This window comes from Hippopotamus amphibius, chromosome 5, assembly GCF_030028045.1.
Source record: "Hippopotamus amphibius kiboko isolate mHipAmp2 chromosome 5, mHipAmp2.hap2, whole genome shotgun sequence".
In the NCBI taxonomy this organism is placed as follows: Eukaryota; Metazoa; Chordata; class Mammalia; order Artiodactyla; family Hippopotamidae; genus Hippopotamus; species Hippopotamus amphibius.
In genome coordinates, this window is record NC_080190.1 from 121,474,041 (window position 1) to 121,500,716 (window position 26,676).

Here is a 26,676-nt window from a genome sequence, read left to right on the forward strand (position 1 = left end):
TACGTGTAGAAATCTGGAAAAAGAAAATTTTCTTCCAGATGAAAAGAGAGCCGTGAAAGAGAAAAGGCTCTTTTCCATCCGCCCATTTCCTTCCTGAGTCGAATATTATCACATGAAATCATGAGGCTTAGAACTGCGGAAAGCATACTGTAACCAGAGTAGACAAGACCAAGAGGATCCCACAAACAGCACGTAGAGCCCTAACGCTGCTAAACTGGTAATCCAACCTCAGCAACGAGTTCCCTCTTGATTTCTTGTTACATGAGGTTTATTAACAAATGGTCAGTGCTTCCCAAACACTCTAATAAAGAAAACTTTAAAATTTTTAATCAGTTGAGGACAAAACCTTTTGTGAAATACAATAAAAAAAATTCCTAAGATAATGGTCAGGCACTTGAAAATCATGACAAATTCAAATTGCTACAAATGGCGACTTCCCTGGTGGCGCAGTGGTTAAGAATTTGCCTGCCCATGCAGAGGACACGGGTTCGATCCCTGGTCAGGGAAGATCCCACATGTCTCAGAGCAACTAAGCCCATGTGCCACAAGTACTGACCCTCTGCTCTAGAGCCCACGTGCCACAGCTATTGAGCCCATGTGCCACAACTACTGAAGCCCACATGCCTAGAGCCTGTGCTCTGCACCAAGAGAAGCTACTGCAATGAGAAGCCCACACACTGCAATGAAGAGTAAACTCTGCTCGCCACGTGTGCAGCAATGAAGACCCAATGCAGCCAATAAATAAATAAATTTATTTTTTTTAAAAATTGCTACAAATGGATCTAAATGCTGACTTACTTAACTCCTCACAGGTCACAAAATGAAGTTTATGTACCGATACCAGTCTTTGGATCACATTTTGAGTAGCACTGGTTTAACCAATTTTTACCTGGGTGTGTTGCTTCTTGCAAGCAAAAGCAACCTGATGATACTGAAAATATAATAACTCATTTACCCAGAATTCTGCATATATCTATTGAGCAACTCCTGTGTGTGTAAATCAAGGTACAGGCACTGTGAAGAATACAAAAACGAGGATGGCAGGAAACTTAACACTCCTACAATGGGGAAAATATACATAAATAATAAAAAAGAAATAAACTAAAGAATGATAACAATATAGGATATTGGCCCAGAATAGTAATTCAGAGAAGATAACCATCTTCAAATATAAAAAGTATTCATGTGACTGTAGCAAACTGTCAACAACATCATGACAAATAATTAGGGGAAAACATACAAAACTGCCAGTATTTGACGTAAAAACACTAAAATTTCACCAGGGTTTACTGATTTAGGAATTTCTTTTTAAAAAGTGGGTAAGTTTTCCATCTACAGAAAAATGCTATGCAGGAAAATCGAATGGAGTGATTTGCTCTATTTCTACAATCTTGAGTCATATCTATATGAACCAAAATTTCAATTGTGGAACACAATTAGAACGTTGTATTTATTATTTGTTATAACTCAAAAACCGGAGTTACTATACTTTTGAAAATAATACAATATAGTGAAAACATGCTTCCTTTAAACACAGTTTTTGTACAAGGGCACTGATAGATTCAGTTGACTACTTCAACTCCTGAGTGGGAAATGTACTACAATTCTTTTAAGAGTCCCCTTAAAAGACACAGCATGTAAGATTAACTCTTTTATGCTACATTTCTCTTTGAACATGTTTGAAGTTTTGATAACATCTATTTAAAATTACCACTTTTATTTCATATGTGTGTATATTTCTAGAGGGATTTACAATCACTTAGCAAGAAGGTATGTATGTGAAGAGAAGCATCTTAATTTTTTAAATATGGAAAATTCCAAGCAAGAATCTTAAACATAAATTTAACAATTTTAATAAATAAAAATAAACTAAAAATCTAGATCTTAGGGAATTCCCTGGCGGTCCAGTGGTTAGGACTCTGCACTTCCACTGCAGGGGGCATAGGTTCAATCCCTCGTCAGGGAACTAGGATCCCGCAAGCTGTGTGGTGCGACCACAAAAAAATAAATTTAAAAAATCCAGATTTTAATAGATCTTGAACCACTTCACACTTTCTAAACTAGCTGTTTTAAGATTCATTTCAATTGTAGAACCTCTTTTGTTACCAAGGCTGTTGCCCCAGAATCATAACCCTGATTCTCCCTCCAACAGAAACCAACTACACTTATCTAAGTTTCAGGAGGAAACTGCAAAGAGAAAAAAACAAGAACTAGTTAGAACCAACTAGGCCCAAGATAGTGGAAGATCTGACTTTCAGTACACCTTAAGCCTCATTATATGCTCACTGTAATATATTAGCTAAATGACATCCTCCAGCACCATGACAGTTGAATTGCCACGACAAGGACCTGAAAAGCCCAAACAAGGACTGAAAAGGAGTGTTGCATCTGTTCTGGGTCCAAATCACACCCCCGCTCTCGGATAACTCATGAATATTCCTCCAGTTCTCTCTGCTTCCCTCCTTCTTACCTCGACTTTCTTATATATGCGGTGCCTCCACCCTAATTGGGTTGAGAAGTTGATTTGCAAACTAGGTTCCTGCTTTTCCATCCTGTAGCTGTTGAATACAGCTCGTGCTCTTCCAGTCTCAGCTTCGGTCTCCTCATTGGCTGTGCACATCTGATGACCCCAGCGTAGGTGGAGTTGACCAATTCAGTAACACTTTCCCAAGTAAAGTCTTATTTAGACTTCAGAGTTTTATAAAACAGAATCTTAACTGCTCTGCTTAAAATGCTATGAGCCTTCATTTCCTACAGAGGATCAGGAGTGGAGTCCAGGGTCCCTCGCTTGGTGTTCCCTTCTTGCTCACCTCTGAGGAGCCTAGAGACACTTTCTGGGACTTTCCAACTCCTTAAGACATCTTAGCATATGCGTGACAGGGGCACACTGGTGCAATGGCGTGTTTTTTCATGTTCACATTTTGTTATTCCTTCTCTTGAAGAAGGTGAGGTAGACTGTTTTGTCACCCGAAAACTCCATTTTTATTCATATTTCTCATTACTTTAGATACTGCTAATGTTCCCTGTGGTTTGACCTCCTACTTTGTTTACACTAATACTGAGCATAAATTATTTACTCTTAATTATATTAGTTCATTTATCCAAACTGGTTGACACTAGGCCATCATCCTTCACACTTTTTTCCGGTATCACTTCCTCCAGGAGGCCTCCCTGAGTCCCCGGCTCTCAGGATGAGTTAGATGCCCACTCAGGATCCCAGAGCTCCTACGGCTTAGTTCCGTATCACAGCACATCACATTGACATTATGTATTTACTTAATGGTCTTTGGTCAGGAGACTATAAACTTTTCAGAACCAGGATGATTTTTAAATTCATCTCATAGACAGTCATAAATACAGTATGGAGAGTAGTAAAGAAAAATCATTTCAAACATTTGCTTAGGTAATGCTACATTAATCACACTCCTACGATAAGGATTAGTCAAAAAATCTCCCGCATATATTGTAACAGTTACTCATGTGATCATCCTCTGTGCTTCAGACATTTACTGTGACTAAACTGTGCTTTGTTATGGTGCATGCCACACTGCATTGAGGGGAGGGCTGTGTGTGCCCTGTTCAGCCAGTGTCTGGCACTGTGCGGGATACATGCTTAGCCCTCAGCAAATACCCCTGCAGAAATTCATGAAAAATGAATGGATGGCTGGTGAATGAATGAATGAGTGAATGAATACAATGGCTTCTGAAATTTAGTTCAGATCTATCTAGTCACAATTCCCTGTTGTGATTCCATAGATGAGATTCTAAAAAGCCCCACAAATAAATATGCTGGTGGAAGTGAATTAATTTTAAGTGCTACAAGAATATGAAATGGGAATAACAATGTTCAAAAATGAATTAGCACTCAGGAAAAATATGTGCTATTATACAGCATATTATTAACCTTTCAAACTCACTTTCCTCTACACAAAGTTAATAGAAGGTAGAAAACAAATATAAGATAGGAAATGCAGAAGGAAAGGGAGAGAAAGAGAAGAGTGAACGAAGAAAGGAGGGAAAGAAGGAGAAGGGAGAGAAAGCATGAGTTCCCTTTCAAAAAAAGAACTGATTCTAAATCAGTTTTGTGGGGCATGGAGTATTCTGAGAAGTATGTCCTTGGGGTGCTGTTTATTTTCAGTGAGGTCATGTATGATAAATGCAGGAATTCTATTGCATATTTGAACCTGCTGACTTTCAGATACTTAAAATCCCAAGCCAAACTGGTTGGGAAAGCATCACGCAATATTAAAAGTTTGGAATTGTTTGAGATTCCCTCGTGCCTTCAAATCTGAAGCCACCTGAAGCAAGCAAAAACATTTAGCCAGTGTAGAGCTTCCCAAAGACTCTAATTTCGAGAGTTACAACTTTAAGTGTGAATAAGAGAGGGGAACTGGCTCAAAGACATGATTAAAATATTAAAAATGTCTTACATCATATTTAAATGAAGTGACTATTTCAAATGGACATTATAAAAATAAACAAATGTCAAAAATATTTGCTTTGCAAGTGTCAGATACCTATTGTGTGTCTACCAATGTTTACTGAAAGTGACATGGTTTATTTCTCTGCTTCCAACAATAGCTGTGTGATCGTTTATTTTATGCATCAATTTGACTATGCTAAGGTAATGGATGCCCAGAGAATTGATAAAATACTACTTCTACTACAAGCCAATATCCCTGATGAATATAAATGCAAAAATTCTCAATAAAATACTTGCAAACCAAATTCAGCAGCACATTAAAAGGATCATTCACCACGATAAAGTGCAATTTATCTTTGGGATGCAAGGATGGTTCAACATATGCAACTCAATGTGATAAATCACACTAATGGAATAAAAGAAAAAAATCATATGATCATCTCAACAGACACAGAAAAAGGACTTGACAAAATTCAACATCCACTCATGACAAAAAAGAAAAGAAAACTCAACAAATAAGGCACAGAAGGAACATATCTCAACATAATAAAGGCCATATATGACAAGCCCACAGCTAACATCATACTCAATAATGAAAAGTTGAAAGCTTTTCCTGTAAGATCAGGAACAAAACAGGGTGCCCCCTTTTACCACTCCTATTCATCACAGTACTGGAAGTCCTAGCTAAAGCAATTGACAAGAAAAAGAAATAAAAGCCTGAGAAGTGGAAAGGAAGATGTAATACTGTCTCTATTTGCAGAAGACACGATTTTATATAGAAGAAAATCTTAAAGAGTCCACAGAAAAACCATTACATCTTATCAATGTATTCAGTAAAGTTGCAAGATACAAAATTAACATGCAAAAATCAATAATATTTCTAGACACTAACAATGGATTTTGTGAAAAAGAAATAAAGCATTTACAACAGCATCAAAAACAATTAAATACTTAGGAATAAATTTAACCAAGTAGGTGAAAGACCTCTTCTGAAAACTACAAGGCAATGATGAAAGAAATCAAAGAAGACACAAATAAATGGAAAGACATCCCACATTCACGGTTGGAAGAATTAATATTCTTAAAACGTCAATACTAACAAAGCCATGTATAGCTTCAATGCAACCCCTATCAAGATTCCAATGGCAGTTTTTACTGATGTAGGAAGAAAAACACTCCTAAAATTTGTATGGAACCACAAAAGACCTTGAACAGTCAAAGAAATCCTGAGAAAGAAGAACAAAGCAAGGGGCATTACACTTCTTGATTTCAAGCTATACTATACAGCTACAATAAACAGGCATAAAACCAGAGAAATAGAGCAATGAAACCGAATGAAGAGCCCAGAAGTAAACCCAGGCTTATAAGGTCAACTCATATTTGACAAGGGAGCCCAGAATACTCAATGGAGAAAAGACAATCTTTTCAATAAATGGTGCTCGGAAAATTGGATACTCACATGTAAAAGAATAAAACTTGACTCCTCTCTTATGCCACTCACAAAAATTAACTCAAAGTCCATTAAAGACTTAAATGTAAGACCTGAAACCATGAAACTCCTCAAAGAAAACACAGGAATAAAGCTCCTTGACATGGGTCTTGGCAATGATTCTTTGGTTATAACAAGCAACAAAATCAAAAATAATCAAGTGGGACTATATCACACTAAAAAGTTTCTGCACACCAAAAGAAACATCAACAAAGTGAAAAGACAACCTATGGAATGAGAAAAAAATTACATACATCTGATAAGGAATGAATATCTGAAACTGTATACCTGATGGGGAATGAATATCCAAAATATATAAAAAATGCATACACCTCAATAGCAAAAAACCCCAACTAACCCAATTAAAAAATAAGCAAAGGATCTGAGTAGATATTTTTCCGAATAAGACATGGAAAAGGCCAACAGGTACATGAAAAGCTGCTCAACATCACCAGTCATTAAGGAAATGCAAACAAAAACCACACTGAGATATCACCTCACACCTATTAAAATGGTCACTGTCAAAAAGACACAACACAGCCAACACTGATGTGGATGTGGAGTAAAGGGAACCCTCGTGCACTGTTGGTGGGATTGTAAACTACATAGTCACTATGGAAAACGATATGGAGGTTCCCCCCAAATTAAAAATAGAACTAGCTTATGACCCAGCAATTCCACTTCTGGGAATATATCCAAAGGAAACAAAAACACAAGCTCGAAAGGATATCTGAACCCCCACGTTCACAATGTTCACAGCAGCATTACTAACAATAGCTAAGACATGGAAACAACCCAAGTGTCCACTGATGGGTGAATGATGAATGATTAAAGAAGTTATTATATATATCACATATCATATATATTGTATAATATATATACATATTCCAGCCATAAGAAGTGAGGAAACCCTACCATTTGCAACAACATGGATGGACCTTGAGGGTATTATGTTAAGTGAAATAACTCAGACAGAGAAAGACATTCATACATGTATGTTCTCCTGCCCTTAGACACGAGCCCTCCAGGTTCTCCAGCCTGTAGAGAGCAGGTAGGGACTTTCCAGCCTCCGTTAAGCACATAAATCCACTCCTATAATAAATCTCCTCATGTACACATATAATATGATGTATGTCTACACATCACAATGGTTCTATTTCTCCGGAGAACACTGACTAATCCAGGCTGAAGCTATCCTTTCAGAAAAAAGTAGCCTCAATCTATTCTATTCTTTAGATCGTCATAGAAACAATTTCTACAATCTTCTTCCAGTAAACTTCACAACACATCTTGTTCAGACAAAAGTGTTTACAGAATTTGATCACCCCTGCCATTCTGTAGAAGAGAATAATTATAGAGTTGTCACTGCTGTGGCTTTACTATGGAGAGAAAAGCAAATGAAGTGGTAGAAAGAAACGTGCATCTACTCTCAAGCTCCAGGTAGTAATTTTAAAGGATGATTTGGGAAGTAGACAGTTAAGAAATGATCCCTTGCACACCTAAATTAACGTCAGACTCATTTTCTGTAATGGCACCTTTTATGCATCTGTTTTATCCACCGTGTGTGGCCATAAGGTGCAAGTTTCTGATATCACTTTTCTCTCATGTCAAGGAAGTGGCTGTCTTGGAAATTTCACATGGCTCCTTTCTCAGCTACATGGATGGGAACGGCCAGATCATAAAACACTGCTCCAGGTGGCCTTTGAGAGCCTCTGTAAGAGTGTCACGCTCACAAAAATATAACTGAGGAGAGAATTCACGGCGTGACACAGGCAGATGGTGGTCACAGGAGCAGCGGCACAGATGCCATTAAGTTGTAATTTCATTGTCACAATGGACAGCTGAACAGATCGAGCTGCAGCTGGGGTCTGCAGAGGGAGGGTCTCCAGGATGCAAGTTGGTATGTCAACCTCAGTGTCTGCATCTTTCTCTGTAGTAAGAGACTGATGCAGGAAGCACAAGTAACAGATGTAACTAAATATGGTGCTAAGTTAACATCAATTGCATCTTATTACATGGACAGGCCCAGTGCAATAATATAGGTTAGAAGCACCAGTCAGCGGTTGTCAGATCTTGGGAGGCACCAAGAAAGCTTGGGAACCAAGTGGGTAAGGAGGAATAAGGGACCACTCCTGTAAGGTGTCCAAATTTCTCTAGCCAGTCATCTCGCTGTATTATTATCTTTCATTCTTTCTGCTTCTGAGTAAAGGGTTCCAACTGAAGAGCTGACGATGACATACATCCTATTCTGACTGTCAATATTGGCTCAGGAACTGAGGTGGGTCAGAAGAGGCAGAGTAGGACAGTGATTCCAGGGATGGAGGAAACACAGACTGAAGCAGGAGGAGGGGGGAGGGGGTATTTTCCTTTTAACACTGTAAGACAGTTCCTTGTGACCCTAACAATCCACCACCAGGCTAAACAACCCAAATTCCTTCATTTCTTCTTCTAAGCTATTTCCAAATTAGCATTCCCTTTAAGTTGGACTCTACAATTCTCAAAATATTTACCTCTGTGAAATATGAAACTATCACATTCTTTTGTTTAAATATATCTGATCAAAGCTGCTGAGATGGGACTGCTACATATCCTACTTACACTTACGCATTTCAATATTCACTACTTAAATATTACACTGCTGATTTGTCTTTTTCTGTTGTTCATTACCGTTCAGATCTTTATCTACAGGACTTTCTTGCAAATTGTTATTATTGCACGTAATGGGGTTTATGCATGAATCTGTGGTTTAATCCTGTCAAAAACACCATTTCCTCTATACTTCAATGAGATAGAATAAAATAAGTCCAAATACCAGGAACTTCCAGAAATGTCCAAGGATATTATTCCTCAGGCTTATACATGAGGCTTATGATCGTGATTGACTGCACTATCTTTTCACTCAAATTTACTTCAATATGCACAACCTATCTCTTATGTCATCTAACTTTTTGCGGCTATCTTGGGTTAAGTTGCATCACATTAAATATTGTCCTCATGGCACTAATCCTGGCATCCGGTTATGATTCCCCCAACAAGGTCAGCCTCCAGGACTCCCTTGAGCACCTTGGAGAAAATCGTGGCTACATAGCAGCTAAGCGTCCATCAGTGTAATTCTGATGCCAGTGGGGTAATGCTTCTCTCTTGCTCTTCCTTTCACTTCGGGTCATGGAGAGCACATAGGCACTGCAGGTGAAGCAGGACCCAAATCTAGATTTCAGATTATCCCTTAATTAAATATAAATCAAAATACATATTAACTAAAGAAGTGTATTTCTACTCATGAAAAAAAGTTATAACTACCATTCTCCAAAGGACATTTTAAACCTTCCATTGGTATTATTAATCAACATTGCAAAATTAAATTAAATTTTATGATGACTAAAAATATAAAAAATATAAAGTTTAGATGTCTGACAATATGTTTAAACATAATTATCTCTTCAGCTTTGGTATAGTCCTCTAAAATATGCAAAGAGTATTATTTCTTCAATATAATGGGAGAAAAGTAAAGCATCTTGAATTAGAATCCATGCATATTTTTAAACTACCAAACTAGTTTGTCATTCATAAAGAAAAATATACTAAGAAAATCAATATTCTGTGCTTGTGTTGTCTTGAAAGAAAATCGAGACGTTATTTATATCTTAAATTCCCCAAAACCTCTGCCCTCCAATCAGTACCATCGGTAGTGAAGGAGTTAAAAAGTATGTATAAAGACACTTTAGGACTAGTCAAACTAACACATTAATAATAGATGACCAGCGCTCCTCTGTATGATGTAGTCTGTGAAATGTTACAAAACGTTAAGTCTCCTAGTACTTGTGAAACGCTGAACAGAACCCTGTGTGCGAAGGACAGATCCCTGAGGACGACTCTGCCTGTCCTGCCAACCACGGTTCTCTTTTAGATGAAAAGGCTGTGAGGGAATCTTTACAGGCTTCCTAATGGTTCAGTGGCTTCACCTAATGCTTTCCCCTATTTGGCCCTGCATTTGAGACACTCAGTCAATGATGTGGCTACGATATTTAGATCTTTGACAATCATACCCTCCCAGGCCAGGGAAGAGTATCCCATCGGAGCACAAAAAGCCTTCGTGGCTTCAAGTCTCACAGAGGGAGAGGGTAGTTGTTAGGAGAGATCCCGATGGTATTAGAAGATTCCATCTGGCCACTGAAAGCATTGTCAAAAGTGGTTCATCTGTCGAAGAAAGTAGAGCATGCAAAAATTGTAGAATATTTGGTCTGCAGAAAGCTTGCATTTCATTCTTTTGTCTTTGGGATAAACTGGGGTGCCTCCTGAGAGACTCTAAAAATACATACTCATCATGAGGAAAGATGAGTTTCTTCCACTAACAGAAATGGAAGAAAAAAAGAAGTCTGCTTCACAGAGTTACAATGCTGCTTAGTACTTAAGTCACTTAGATCACAGTTTAAAATCACATTTTGTGCAAAGAAATTGCTTGCTTAAATAACTACTCTTCCCAACAGGTTTGGCCTGAGCCCAGAGAAACAACTCTTTTAATCCAGTCTTAGGGTAACACACGCATAAATTTGTTACCCACATTTCTACGTTTCGGATGGCTTAAGCCATATCCTAACATACGATTTCAATATACTGTGTAATGTCTCCACATCTTAGTTTTCTCACCTGTAAAGAGGAAAAAGATTAACATCTGCCTCATGGAGGTGTTGTAAGAATGAAACAAGGGGACAGAGGGGACAATAGGATTTTATTCCATATTGTAACAATGATTACTTTTTTTTTTCTCAGTTGTAGGAGTTTGTTTCCTACAATTGTCTGATTCTTTTATTTTTTTACGATAAATTGCATATATTTAAAGTGTACAATTTGATTTTTTTTCTTATTAGTAATATATATATATATATATATGGCAATCCCAATCTCCCAATTCATCCCACCCCACCACCACCTCCCCACACCCCGCCCTGCCGGCTTTCCCCCCTTGGCGTCCATATGTTTGTTCTCTACATCTGTGTCTCGACAATTATTAATTTTTAAAATTCAGAAAATAAATTTTATGAGCCAAATATCTTTTAGTGTGCTCTCACCTTCTCACTGCCTCCTGCAACACTGAATATTTAGTAATTCCATGTGGGGACAATGGAAAATTGAAGCTCATCCCAAGCCTGGAAGAATCAGATGTGGTGTAAGTGGGTATTTTGGTCTTTCTGCCACTGATTACTTGACATCCCTGTGGAAGGAGCTTTGAGGACCAACAAGTAGGCAGATGGGGCAGCTGGGCTCGGGAGTAAGTCCTCCTTCCCCCACAGGAATCAGTCAACACCCATTAGGTAGACTTTTCTCTCAGTGAGGGAGTCTAGAGTCTATTCAGTCACCTGAGTCATTTAGTGACAAATCAGTTATCTACTCCAATGTTTAGGGAGGTCCGAAAGCTATTATATAAAAGGAGTTAATACTGGAATTTTTGAAAATAAAAACTCCTCCATTAGGTTTATACAATTTTGCAGATGCACTCAAAGTAATGACTAAAACATTTAGGTTAAGAAATATACTTTCTATTCATGCATTAATTAGTTACCTTAAGGGCTTATAAATCAGTCCCTACGTGTCCAAGGAAGAAAAGTGGCTTTCTCCTGATGAAAGCCCCATCCCAACAGTGGCTGGTAAATGATGAGTAACTGGCTCTGAGAGGTGAGAGGAGGGCCCAATTGGAGTTTTGTATCTATATGATGTGAATACTTCTGCCATAATAGATATTTAGCCACCAATATGATGTCACAGGATGCAGAGCTGGAAAGGGATGCTGAGCAGCTACATTGATGCATAGAATTTCTACTTGACAGACACCACAGATGTAAAATCACCCCTGCAGCACAGATAACAGTGCAATGCAGTAAAATAACTAGGAAGGGTTGAGTTTGGGATATTTATTACTTTGGATTTTAATATAATTTAAAATGTATATAATTAATGTTTAGTAAAGGCTGTGTTTAACAACTGGCTCACAGAATTTCTGAAAATGTAGCAGTAAGTTCTCCCCGGCTGGTATGAGCTGGCGCCAGTACATCACTGCCTCCATCTTCTACTCATCCTCCAGATAAAAGGCAAATGTACAGAAGATAGGATGGAAATCGAAGCATGAGAAATTCAACTTAAATATAAGGAGGACTTGGCTACTGGTAAAAATGTCCATTCTCAGAGATACTTAAGAATCAACAGCAGGGTCTTCAGTATTGGAGACTCATGCACTGACTTGCTATAGGGCTAAAGACAGGTCTAGATCATTTCTTAAGGACCCCTCAAATCTAAGATATGATACCTTTCATAAACTATAATTTGAAAGAGCGCCCTCATCAAGAATTTATATTTTAAATACAAATTGATAATGAGTTCCATTAAGGAGAATTTTATATTTCCTATTATCTTAATTATGATCAGTCACAGCTAGTTATCAGTACAGGAAACGCAACTTGAGGGGCAGAACATTCCACTTTGTACCTTAATTAACCGATTTAACCAATCAGCCTCTGTAGCCTGGCCTTCCCACATGCAAGCACTTATTATACTACATATGAATCAATACCAAAGTACAACCACGTCTCTAATGACTGCAACAGAGAGAAACCGTCAGAAATATATTTACGACTTATCATCACATCCACTGACCTCCTGTCTCTTACGAGAATCGGATTGCTACAGTCCTATTCCGATACCTCTTGTTTTATTAACAAGGAGAGGAGCTGGGCCTCTGTATGAAACCATTCTTAATGCAAGTACCTGAGGACGAAGTAGAGAGAAGAAACTCAAACATTTAATCCTACTTAATGATTCAAGAATGAAATTAATCAGGAAAGCCATTCTAAGGAGTGGTCTTCTAGGCAGTAAAGAAGAAAAAAAAAAAACTTGGAAAAACAGAACAAGACCATTAACATTGCCACGATCTTGCCACTTCATTTAGCAACAAAGATCGTTTAATTCTTGCAATTAGAGCCCTTGTCACTATCCCCACCCCTGCTGCCCACCGGCCTTCAGCCCATCTTACTTTACCGATAGAAATACGCTTCTCCTCCAAATCAAGGAACTGGGGATGCCCGTACAAGAGTCAAACACCAGCAGTCTGCTAGTTCAAGGATTTCATCTTCCCTAACTCCATGATCGAGAAAGACCCAAGGCTTCCACCAGATTTTTTTTTTACTATGCCCACCTTAAACCATGCATTCTCCAGTCCTCTACCTAGACCTATGTAGAATCTAAAAAAGAGTAGATATATGTATATGGGTAACCAATACACTTTGCTATACAGCAGAAACGAACACAACATTGTAAATCAACTATACTCTAATAAAAATTAATAAAAAAGAGAATGCTCCATTAGAGAACATTTAGGGCCGATCTCCTGTTTTATTTTAGTATCTACCGAAAATATCAAATTAAAAATGTAAATTAGATAGTTTGTGCTGTGTGTCATTTGCTGGTTCTACCATTTAACTGGCATTTTGAATACCAATCATTGATGAAGTCTAATGGCACATCTGTTGTAAATACATGAAGATTCACACACATTAACATCAATTAGTATTAAGGGAGACTAAAAGCATGAATTTTTGATGCACCTAAGAGAGAAGGTCCACTTTAACCTTATCAAGTATGCCCCAATAGTCTCCCTAAAGTCGACATTCAAAATATCTTCAAAATTGTTTGAAAAATCTTTTTTCAAACGTAATGTTAAAATTACTTTGAAGTGTAACATAAAAAGTATCACAAGAAAATCAAAAGAAGCAATTAAAAAGATAATCATTTGGGGTATTCTTTTAATTTACAAAACAGAAACCGACTCATGGGCTTAGAAAACGAGCTTACATTACCAGCGGGGGTTGGGGGGGGGATGGAGGGGAAGGGATAGTTAGGGAGTTTGGAATCAAACGTACACACTGCTATATTTAAAATGGAAAACCAACAAAGACCTACTGTATAGCACAGGGAACTCTGCTTAGTGTTATGTGACAGCATGGATGGGAGGGCAGTCTGGGGCAGAATGGATACATGTACATGTAACGGCTGAATCGCTTTGCTGTGCACCTGAAACTATCACAACATTGTTAATCGGCTATACCCCAAAATAAAATAAAAAGTTAAAAGATAAAAAAAAAAACCTCATTTTTGTCTAAATTACTATAAATCCTAACTTACCTATGAATCAGCTTTACTTTCAGAATGATTAATACATTTCTTCTCCTATTCCATATCATCTCCACAATGATATTAGGCAGCTAACTTTATGCAACACTAAAAGACACCCAATTCCCTGGCCCCGTGCCAGGGTGCCCCTCTTGGTAAGCGGATCAAGTGTTGGATTTCCATCTAACACACAACACCTGTGTGCACCCACACACAGCACACAACCTTATATTAAGGCTCTGATCGAATACACTCTGCTTCTTATCTCCCTGGATTCCCCGATTTTGCTAGTCACCTGTTTGTTCCATTTTTCTTCCCAGCACTATTATCGCTTCATCCGTTGGGACCTTGGGAAAAAGGGAAGGTAGATGCTTCTGTGGTTTTCCATCTTGTTGTGAAAGCCCCCAAATTTTGTGTTTTCCAATCTGATTTTTATTTTTATCTTTAGTGAGTAATTTTTATGAAGCACTTGAAAAACTGCTTTTTAAAGCAAGATGTACTTCACCTGATGAAAACAAATGCTTAAGAAAATTGTCAAAATATACATAAATAAATCTGTTCTATTTTCTGCTCACATATCCAAACTTTTGCAAAGAAACTGCAAAGTTTATATTAATATGTCTCTAATCAAAATCTTAAGTAATATTAACTCAAAATTTCTTATTGCTTACATTTGAAATTCTTCCTTTATATAATCTGGATAATCGTACAAATGCTTCCCAGAGACCTAAAATATACATAGTAAAACTTGTGAGAGAAAGGTGAAAAAATATGGACAAAGCAGCTCATTTTTTCAAATAGAAAGTACTATTGCAGTTCTGGGGCGAGAAAGCAATTTATGTTTCCACATCTTACAATCAGGATTATCCTCTTAGAGGGAGAACAAACTAGGCAAAACAAAAATCCATATAGAAGTGACCAGAATGAAAATGATTTTATTAAAACTGGGGACAAATTTTTAAAAATCAATACCACTTGATATTTTATGACGAATAAAATAACACAAGCATATATACATATTTCCATTTCAGTGAACTTTGTGCATTTCCATTTTCTCAGTTTTACACTTTGAGTCCTGGTTTCTGTCCTGCTCTCATCTATCTTTACTCTCTCTCTCTCTCAGGTCATCTCCTCCAGGGTTTTAAATACCAGTATTGGACGTGGTGCCCGGGTCTGAACATTCGGTCCAAAGTTGTCTTCTGAGTTCTAAGCTCATATACCTGACAGCTACTCGGCCTTAGGTGTCAGAATCTGAAAGTGTCTCCAACAGAACCCTTCTGTCTCCAAACACTCCTGGCTGTATCTCCACACCCACAACACCCAACTTCCCCACTTTCAGTAAAAAGCACTACCATTACACAAAATGTGCAGGTCGATCCCTTAGCAAGTCCTAGGTTTTTACTTCTAAATCATGTCTCAAGTCTATCCTTTCCCTCATCTGTCCTGTTATGACATGTGTCTGACTCGAATCCTCTCTTGCTCAGAATAACACAAGACCATGCTGTCTCCCATTTCTTCTCTTGTTTCTCTCTAGCCTGTTCTCAACTCTGCAATGAGAGTATTTTGAAACACAAGTCATTGGATGCCAGGACTCTGTTTAAGACACTCCAGGGGATTCGAATTGCTCTTTAATCAAAGTCCGGTGCCTCCCCAGGTGTCCAATGCCAACTCACAACTGTGCCCCCACCACACCAGACTCCTGTCACATCTAGGAACATTCAAGGGTCTTTCAAAACTGGAGGCTTTGCACATTTGGTTTCCTTAGAATGGGTCCCCCCCTCTGTACAACTGAGAAGTCTTCCTGATCACCCCAGCAAAGAAGGCCCCTTCCTACTTCCCTGTGCATATTACACTTTCATCTCCTTAACGGCACTTCACACTTGTAATCAGGTAATCTTTGCTTACATATTTACGGCAGCCCTTCTGCCCTTACATATAAACTCCAAAAGAGCAGGTCTCCATCTGAAGAGCTCACAGCTGTATACCCAGTGCCTAGGACTCTATGAATAACTGTTGAATACTGTTGGTTATTTCAAGCACAGGAAGCAAAGAACACAGTGAAGAGAGTGCAGATACAAATCTGAACCCTGGTTCCATCCTTTACCGGCTGAATAATCTTGGGCATGTGACTTACACTCTACCTCAATTTCTGAATCTCTAAAATGAATGGTTGTGAGAACTACATGATTTCATTGATAGAAAGTATCTAGAGCAATGCCAGGCACATAAAAAACCACTCAATAAAGTTTAGCGATTCATTTATGCATTAATTTATTCTCCAAATATTTACCGAGCGCTTACCCTTTGCAGGATGTCATGGAAGATTCTGTGAGTAAATCAAAGTCTTTGCCCTTTGTGGACTTGATATCCAGTAAAAAAAAAAAAAACCAGCATATACACAAAGAGATAGACACAAAGAAACATGTGATTAGCGTCTCCTGAAAATAAAAAATAGGAGACGTGTATTCGTTTGCTAGGGCTGCCGTCAACAAGTACCACAAACTGAGTGGCTTAACACCACAGAAGTTCTGTTGTGTTATGGTTCTGAAGGCTAGAAGTTTAACATCAAGGTGTTGGCAGGGTTGTTTCCTTCTGAGGGCGGTGAGAGAGAACCTGTTCCATGCCACTCGCCCAGCTTCTGGTGGTTTGCTGGCAATCTCTGGCTTTCCTTGGCTTGTGGAGGCATCACCCCGTTCTTCCTTTCACATGGCATCCTTCAGGTACGCATGCCTGTGCCCACATTCCCCCTTTATAGAAGGGCACTCAACTGATTACACCTGCAACTGTCCTTTTTCCACACAAGGTCAGGTTCTGAGTTACCAGGGGTCGGGACTTCAACATAAGAATTTGGGGAGAACATAATTCAACCCATAAGACCATAAGAATACAACATTTCTTAAGCAAATTCAATACTCTGTACACTCAAATAACAAAAGAGCTGTAATTGACTAATGCAGAATATTGTAATGATTTTAACACCTATCACATTATAACTAAACTCTCGTTATTAGCCAAAATTTTAACTTCCCTAACCATTTCTAAGTTTCATAAGATGAACCAGAGTATTTAAATACAGAAAAAGAATAGAAACTAAATGATTACAAATTATATTTTTCAGGAGAAGAGAAAAAGCTATTAAAATTAAAAACATCTTAAAACAAAAGTATGAGTATATCTACCTAGTAAAATAAAGGTGTTTCTACATCCGCTGCCAGATAGTTATAATAAGTGAGAGGTACATTTCATAACACCTAGTTTAAAAACATGGTACCACAACTACACCACCTTCATTCAGACACCCCTCAACACATTTCATCTCAGCATCATTGTGTCACAGGTGGTCACAAGATGGTTTGAATGTGGAATGGAGAGACAGTTAACTGACTTTCACTGTGAGAAAAAAAAAAATTACTAGTTTTACTTCATTTGATAGGATGTCCTCTAAAATAAAAAGAAATAGAGCCCATCGAGATGTTAAAAGCTGCTTGTTTTCTACAAATCCTCTAAAGATTTCTGTTACTGTGGATATACAAAGTAAGAGTTTGGGATTTTTAGGCTTCATAAGAATAAGGCGGTCACCTGTCCATAAAGTGATGCAAGATGCAATATATCTCCCCTGGTAATATCCACATTCGGGGACAATGGGACCCCTGTGATGTCGAGAAGACAACTAAAGCTCTGTGGAAGCAATCCCTGCCAAGCTAAATTCAACACTTCTCCGAGGCCACTCTGAGCAAATGGCTCAGAAATGCACGTGGGGGAAATTTTAGACTGAAAAACATGCCATTAAGACTCATTGACATGTGGCAACTAAAAACAATTTACTAAAAGCATATGATCAAGTGTTTCACACTATGTAACAATAGAATACACAATATTCTAAAACAAGCAAAATCAAAAGTAGCCTTACAAAAATGTGTCTAAAGTTCTGGGATGACTTGATGATCTGTTACCTGGTGACGAACTACTTTTTCAAAAAAGATTTAGTTTGCACAGTTTTCTATGGGCATGAATTCATGCTTTTCACATTCTCTCCAAGTTTGTTTAGCAGAATTAAGAACACGAACCTGGAATCTGAAGCAAAAACACAAATGTGCTCCAGGGGAGAAGCGCAATAAGGATGGGGGGTGGCTACAGCAGTGCAGTGAAGGAAGTAGATGGGAGACAGATTTTGCAAACCAAAGCTCATCCAAATACACTAGCCTTAAAATGGTAAACTCTCTCCAATGATATCCCCAATCTGGCGAGCAGGGAGGTTGGATGAAGTGTGAATGAGATGATAAAAACCTTTCATTTGTTCTTTAACTTTTAGAAGGAGTTAATGGACCATCTTTTAATGGTCCGCATAGTGACTTAATCATTAGCACGAAGATTCTCTTCAGCAAATGTGTCTTCCAAATGCCATTCCCCCTCAACACCCACACTTATTTGTTGCTTCATAACCCCCATTTTTCAACAGTTGGTGGGAGCAGAATAAAAAAAAACATGAAAGGGAAAGAAAATGACAGCTGGTTTCAAAGAACACTAGATCTGGGAGTCCTACCAGGTTAGGTGAGCTGGAGGAGGCTTACACTGGCTCAGACAGTTAAACTTTCTGGATTTTGTGAGCCACCTATAAAACCATTATTTTTAAAGAAATAATAAAAACTTTAAGTTGTATTAAAACCAGAGGGACTAAATATTTAAAACACACCCTTTCCTCACTGTTTTTCTGTGTCTTCCTTTTTCTATGCTTCTGAGGTTATTTATGCTTATTTTATCTGTATGATGGAAATGTAGTGTACTTCAAATTGGCCAAGGTGGGAGTATTTACACCAAAGAAATTGGCAAATGCTAAAAATCAGGGTGTAACATTGGTTTTTTTGATTGTCTAGACTTAGGAAAGCGATGGAGACTTTTTTCTAGTAATGTGTCTTCAACCTAAAATGTGGCATGTCTTTATACTGCCAATAGCACAGAAGAATTGAGGCAATCCAATCAAAAAATGGGCAGAAGACCCAAAAGGACATTTTTCCAAAGAAGATATATGGATGGCCAACAGGCATATGAAAACTGCTCCACATCGCTAATTATTAGAGAAATGCTAAACCAAAACAACAATGAGGTATCATCAAAAAGTCTACAAACAATAAATGCTGGAGAGGGTGTGGAGAAAAGGGGAACTTTCTACACTGCTGGTGGGAAAGCAAATTGGTACAGCCACTATGGAGAGCAGTACGGAGGTTCCTTAAAAATCTAATAACAGAGTTAACATGTGATCTAGCAATCCCACTCCTGGGCATATGTCCAGAAAAATGAAAACTCTAATTCAAATAGATACATGCACCCCAATGCTCACAGCAGCACTATTAACAATAGCCAAGACGTGGAAGCAACCTAAGTATCCATCAACAGAGGAATGGATAAAGAAGATGCAGTATACACGTACAATGGACTATTACTCAGTCACAATAAAGAACAAAATATTACCCTTTGCAGCAACATGGATGGGCCTAGAAATGATCATACTAAGTGAAGTAAGTCAGACAGAGACAGATAGTATATGCTATCACTTCTGTGTGGAATCTAAAAAAATAATACACATCAACTTGTTTACAGAACAGAAACAGACTCACAGATATAGAAAACTAACTTATGGTTACCAAAGGGAAAAGGGGAGGAGGAGGGATAAATCAGGAGTTTGGGATTAACAGATACACACCACTATATATAAAATAGATGAACAGCAAGGATATACTGTGCAGCATAGGGAGCTACATTCAAAATCATGTAATAACCTATAATGGAAAAGAATCTGAAGCTATGCACCTGAAACTAACACAATATTGTAAATCAACTATAGTTAAATTAAAAACAAAAAAAAGAGTTTAGGAAACAGTTTTCCAGTACTTGAAAACTATTACCCAGTTCAGCAAAGAATCTGCTCATATGTTGGAGGAGGTCATGGCGAGGACTTAACCTCCAGTTGACCTCGAGCTGCACCTGGGCAGTGAGAGGCAACTCACGCCCTCCCAGTCTTTGGAACGGATGTCCTGCCCACCATTCCTTCAGTAGGGGCTGTTTCAAGGATGCAGCCTGGACAGAGCAATGTGTTGTTGAGACCATCTGGTGGGTAGACATGACTGAACCTAGAAAAGGCCTCTAAATAAACTTTCAAGATTCTGGCCGCCGGAGGCGGAGATGCACTCATCTTGCAGCCGCCCAAGACAAGCCTTGTAAAGTCCCTTGCTAATTAAACCTGCCGCCTACCAATCAAAGCTGCCTGCCTCTGCTGCCTCTCCTTGTCCTCGGGCTATGGGGGGCCAGTTTAGGATTCACCTGGGGAAGTTCTTGAGTTTTCAAACCAATATCATGTCCTCCATGGAGTGAATTTCCAATACCGACTTCCTTGTTTCACTTTCCTGTTCCTCCTCAAAGGAAATAAAAATATTAACCAGTATTTATGTCAGAACTACAGAACCAAGGGTTCGTCAAATTCATCAAACAAAAGAGATTCTGCCAGAATTAATCAGCTGTGTAGAATTTACGATAGAGAATATTGCATATTTTATTATTTGTCAAAGTGACTGCTACACATCCTTTATATACATAATATTTATAATGTATCATATACTAATGTAATATATACATATATGATTTGTTTTGTCCGAGATCCAATTACTAAGTGGTCACCATCACCCCGTTGTCTCTACCACCCAAAACCTATTGATTTGAAGAAGTTCTTTAACTCTACGAGCATCAGCTTCCTCATCTGCAAACTAGCGAAATGGGTGCTTTCCTCAGAGGCTAATTTTAGGGGTAAAATAAAATAATGTTGATGCAAAAACCCGGTATGGATCCCAAATGTAAATTACCACCATCCATTCAGCTACATGTTTCAGCTCCTAATACGAGTGCTTCTCAGGCCTCGCAGGGTTTAAAAGATGAAGAGTGTTTGATCCTTATCCGCAGGCTGCTTACAGTCTAGTATCCTGTAAATCACTTAATGTAAGAGGATGCAGTGTGTTCTAACAGAGGAAAAAGCAACGTACTGTGCAATTAAAGGAAAAGAAGTGATTGGTTTTCACCTGGAGCATCACGGAAGACTTCACAGAGAAGGTGGAATTTTGACATAAGCTTTGAAGAGTTAAGTTGCATTTCTATTAATTGAGAAGGTGCATGTGGAAAACGGAGGCACTCCAGGCTGACACATGAAACACCAAACACAGCATCATCACAAGCATTACAGTCTCCACTACGGAAATCATAACTGCATTGATAAATCTGCTGCATCAAAAACCCTTCCATGTCATTTCCATGTAAAACAGAAAGAATTATGCCACTATAGATTATACAATCCAGTGTGTCCCTGTGCAATTTTGCATATTCAAAGGTTGACTAAACATGTATTGTTTTCTCAGCTTATAAACCATGTGCACTTCTAATAACCAAAGTGTAAATTATCCTCTGACCTTCCTTCCTTAATGAAAGAAAACATTCATGTTCCAGTGAATTTTCAAATTATCTTTTTGAGAAAACGCTATAAAATACATCTATAAAATATTTAACAGGACAGAAGGGACTGCTCCATAGATTTAAAGAAAAGTAGCCACTGATATCAGATCTATAAATATATAAATTACGTGCACATTATGTAAACAATGAAGAGCACCTCTAAAGTGAGAGTTCAATGCGAGAGTAAAACACGGAGGGCAAGAGTAAAGTGAAGCTTTTTAAAACATTCACGGGTACAAGAACTAACTATTAAAGAAAGCGTTATTTTATCCCTCAGTTAACGAGTCTTGCAAGGGTTGACATTACTCAGTCAAGTTCACTGAAATCCTTTTCCCTCTTGCTAGTCAAAATACGCTAGCTAATGTTTGTGACTTTAAGAAAACAACACTTGGAAGAAAGCTTGGCACAAGCATCTACAGTGTCTGTCTGAAGTGTAATAAAAGGGAGTTGTCTATTAATCTCTCACACACAAAAGTTTCACACATAAGGTCTGCGGCCTTGACCTCAAGTGACCATGGAATAGACCACAGGGCCAGTCTAGGTCCCAACAGGACATGTGTCAAGAAAAGCATTCGCTCCACACTGAAACCCTTTCACGTTCCACTCTGGTCCCCAATTTCCCATTCCATGCCCTCCCTGGCAAGCCACGGCGCCTTCTCTCCCTGATGACAGCTGTCAGTCTGTCGCTGTCTGAACACGCCACATTTCAACAAAATCTAAAGAGAAATTGGAAGGGCAGGGGCTGAAACAGTCTAAAAACACAGCGCGACCTCCTTCGTGGAGATCCAAGACTTCTCAACCAGCCCCTTTCAGCCGCAGAAGGTAAGAATCGCCTCACTCTTAACTGACTTGGAGCTGCCTGGGTCTCCTCGGACCTGGGCATTCCCACGCACCTTCTGATTCCACAGCGTTACAGGAAACCATCCCGAGAAGAAAGAGCCCACAAGCCCCTGTGAAACTTCAGCGGGAACGCGGAGGTGCTAAAGCCAGCTGGTCAACCCAGGGGCAGGAAAGTCGCTCACTCCCCCGGCGCGCGGGCAGCAGCCCCCGGACCTCGTGGCGACGCCCGGCTGGGGCGCGTACACCCCCGCGCCCGGGGCCACCGGGAGACCGCGCCCCACCCCCCGCAGGGCAGGGCGACCCGGTGAGTGCCCGCGGCGGGAGGGCAGGGCGAGCGGAGCGGCGGGGAGGGGGGGTGCCGGCGGGAGCGCCGGGCTCGGCCGCCCGCCCCGCGCCCGCAGCCGCGGAGCCGCAGAGGGAGCCGAGGAGGCCGGTCCCGGGGCAGCAACTCACCAGCTGCAGCGCGCAGAGGCAGATGAGCGAGCAGCGCCCGGTGCAGCAGCCCATGGTGCCCGCGGCGTCCGAGAGCGGCGCGCGCCGCCAGAGATCCGCGTCGTCCGGCGCCGCTGCCTGCCGACTCCGGAGCAGCCCCCGCCCGGCGCTCGCCCGGCCCGCGGCCGCCGCTCGGCGCTCTCGGGGCCGGGCTCGCGCGCCGCCTTTGTTAGTTTCCCGGGCGGGCAGAGGTCAGTACGGCGCGCACGACCCGAGCGTCTGGCGGGGGTCCCTGCCTCCCTCCGTGCAGGTCTGCTTCTTGGGGAAGGGGGAGCCGGGCGGGGCGGGGGCGGAAGGGAGGCTACAGATGGTGAGTGGGTGGAAGTCTGTTTAGGGGAGGGGAGTGTGTAGGAGGTGGGCGTCTGAAAAGTGGAGTGGGCTGTGTGTGTGTGCGTGTGTGTGTGTGGCCGGAGGGGATGAATGAAAGGGAGTGCCAGGGGAGGATCGGCCTGTCTTGTTAGGAGTCTTTGGAGAGGGAGGACGCGGAAGAGAAAGAATGAACATGAATATGAATGAGCGTGAGCGGGGCGACTGCTGGCGCTGGAGACCCTCGGCGGCGGGTGGAACCGGGGCGCCCCGGGCGGGGCTTTCTCTCTGGGGGCTGTGCTGGGTGTTGGGAAGGTGGTCGAGGCGTGTGCGAAGGAGGGGCCCGGGTCTGGCTGAGATGCCTCGGAGGTGGAGAGGGTGGGAGTTGAGACGGCTGGGTGCCCTTGGAAGACGGGCGCGGAGGCGAGAAGCCGAGGGCGGGCGAGCGCGGCGGAGCGAAGGCCGAGCTCCGAGACCGCGGGCTGCGAGCGCCGGCGGGTCCGCCCGGCCTGCGCTGGGCGCGCGACTCCGGGGTCTCCGGGCCAGGGTCGCCCCTGCCGCGGCGGCCGGCTGCCCGGAGGGCGCCCCTGCTGGAGTCTCTGGGGGAAAGTTGACCGAGTTGGATCGGCGAGAGGCGATGCGGCGGGGAAGAGATGCGCCCGCCGGCCGGGAGAGCGGGGATCGAGCGGGACGCCGCGGAGGGGAGACCTAAAAGGCTGTTAGAAATTGTCACCAGGCGTGAAAGGAGAGGACGCGTGGCTTTTTCTAGGAATGGAGACTGTTTTCAGGATGAGGATAAATGTGACTCCTTCCTAGAGAGAATTAAATTGTTTGAAAGGGGCTTGCAAATGAGACCTGGTCCGGGATGGTTTAGATCTAGGACTAACTCTCAACGAAACCCAAGGAGACTCTTTTGCACTCTCTCTCTCACCTAATAGATTAGAGCCGAGGAGTTCTGCGGGGAATTCAGTTTCTTCAGGCTCAATGTCAGATCTCATGGGCACGTTTGCTGTACCTGGTGGAACAACGCGCGGAGCTTGCGCACCTGAAAGACCAGGAACAAGCCTCCCGGACCATCGTCTCGAAAGAGGCTCTGCGGAACCTGGCACAGAAACCCCGTTCTAACCCACTGCGGCCCTCCTGGGTCCCTAGTGGTGCGTTAGTGAGTAAAGGAGAGAGATCTCTGCTTTTTAAAAAATTCACTCCAGGCAGGGAAACTCTGCTCAAGCCATTCCTTCAGGCATTGCAGGGAGTTGTTTTTATTTGTTTTGAAATTAATTGGCTCTTTCTGAACTGTTACTTCAGGACTGATGTTTACAACTTAAAACAGAATTCCCAGGAAAATCGCTGCATGATGTCTTTGAAATGCTAGTAAGGACACACGGAATAACCTGAGGATCTGGGTTAATGAAGGGATCAAGAACATTCATTGTTAGTTTCCTCCTCTGTCCATTGCCTTCGAGAAGGGGGAATAATAGAGGTGGAAGCCTTTTTTTTTTTAATCTAACCTTTAAGACATCAGAAATCAAGGATTATGAGGGCACACTCCTTTTATGCACAATAAACATAACCATCACCATTCATGATGAATGAAAACAATAGGAAAAAATAGACACTGATAAATAGGTAATTTAGCATATAGGAAAGGACAGTGCAGAGAGTTCCAGGCCACTGACCCCTCTGAAAGCTGGAGGAGGCAGCTGAAGAGGGAGAGCACAAGAACTAGTCTACCTACAACTTCCAGAAATGATCATAGCCTTTCCACTGTCAGGGATTGTGATGAATGATGATAATAAACATGATGGCCCTTCTTTCCCTCCACATTTACATATGTTCACCCCAATATCCTTTTTTTTCATCATTTTATTTATTTCCTAGGAAGTACCAAGTTTGCAGCTAAGATGCACTGGGTCCTTGCCAGGCACCAGGCTAAGAGCTTTATGTATATTCATTTATTTAATCCTCACAACAGCCTATAAAATGCATGCTGTGAGCATCCTCAGTGCAAAGATGTGGCAGTGGGAACAGGGCATCCCGTGGCTATTTAATGGATGAAGAGGAACTCAAAGCCAGGTCATCTCAAGAGCTCCTTGATTTACACATCCACCGTACTGCCTTTTAATCTTAGGATGTGGGTGACACCTGCACTGGCGCTAACTGCTCGCCTCTGGGAAGTAGGCACAGTAATTTGCATTAACCCTGCCTCCAGAGTCAGTGCCACCCACACGGTGTGATTCCAGGGGACCAGGAGGGTCCTCCTGTGCCTTTCCCTTTCCCACTGCCTCCTCCATTGATAGATCCAGATTGGAGTTTCTTCCTTGTACAGTTAAAAACAGCCAAAAGATGCATTTGGCTTTGAAAGAGAGGAAGAGGGAAGACGCAGAGATAGCACAGTGCTAGTAATAAGTCAAAAAGTGTGACGCTACCTGTTTGTCTCTGCGGTCTCTCATTCTCATTTTCTAAACTGAATTGCATCATGAAGTAAAAATCTTCCTCCCTTCCTTCTTTGTTTCCTTTCTTCCTCAGTGCTGCCCTCAAATCTTTCTTGTTTCTTTTGTTAATTGCTTATTATGTCAAAGGCTACCCTAGCTGCCAAGTTTGCAGAGCTGAGTGATGTACTCCCGCTCTCTGCCTCAAAGGCTTGGAGGTGGGAAGGGAGAGCAGAGGTCAGTGAAGCAGAGCCCGCTTGGCACTGAGTGCTGTCATTGAGTTTTCTCCCTATGAGGGTAAGGGAATTACCTATCTCTTGGGGAGGGGAGCGGAAAGGACAAGAGAGCAGAAAATGACTGAGCAATGCCAAGGGTGGCACCTAGGGAGGATTTTGGAAATGTTGACTGAGGAAGAAATAATAATCTAAGGAACGGCCAATGTGATGTATGGTTGGTTGTGTCACTTCCTCATTGTAGAATCTCAGGCAAGTCACTTTGCTTCCCCGTGAGCCCTCGTTTTCCTGTGTCAAGTGGGCGTGATGCATGACTTGCCCCACAGGACTACGCCTGACATTTGTTCTCCATCCTCCACCTACAGGTGTCTTGCTCCCTCACTTCATGTCACATTCCATAGAGGCCTTTGCTGACCACGCCACCTAATGTACCACCCCAGTCAGTCTATCCTATTTTCAATCAAAACATTGATTTGTTTATAATTTCCCATCTCCCCCACTCAAAAACACTGCCGTTTCTCTAGTGCTTATAGCAATAGTTAAGCTCAATATTTGTTGAATGAAAAAAGATAACGTGTGCACATTTTTAGCATAATACTTCGCACCCAGTATTGAATATATACGTGCACACGTGTATGTAGAATACAGTTAAGTATTAAACATGTACATACACACACATGCATACATACCCTAATGACATCCAATCTATGTTTTCCTTTCTTATATCTTTTTCTCTCTCAGTTTCTTGGTAAAATTCCTTTTGAGAAACTCCAGTCCTGTCCCCCTTAAAGTTGAGAGAGAAGCAAATTA

General features: G+C 41.0%; 1 protein-coding gene across 1 annotated transcript in view; it reads right to left on the minus strand.

The window, feature by feature from the left end:
- NKAIN3 (sodium/potassium transporting ATPase interacting 3) overlaps positions 1-22,985 on the minus strand; it is a 575,178-nt gene extending 552,193 nt beyond the window's left edge. Inside the window, exon 1 of the mRNA XM_057737552.1 lies at positions 22,860-22,985. Within this exon, the coding sequence (XP_057593535.1) occupies positions 22,860-22,913 (54 nt within the window). The 5' untranslated portion in view covers positions 22,914-22,985. The remainder of the gene's footprint in view (positions 1-22,859) is intronic.
- Positions 22,986-26,676: the final 3,691 nt, after the last annotated feature.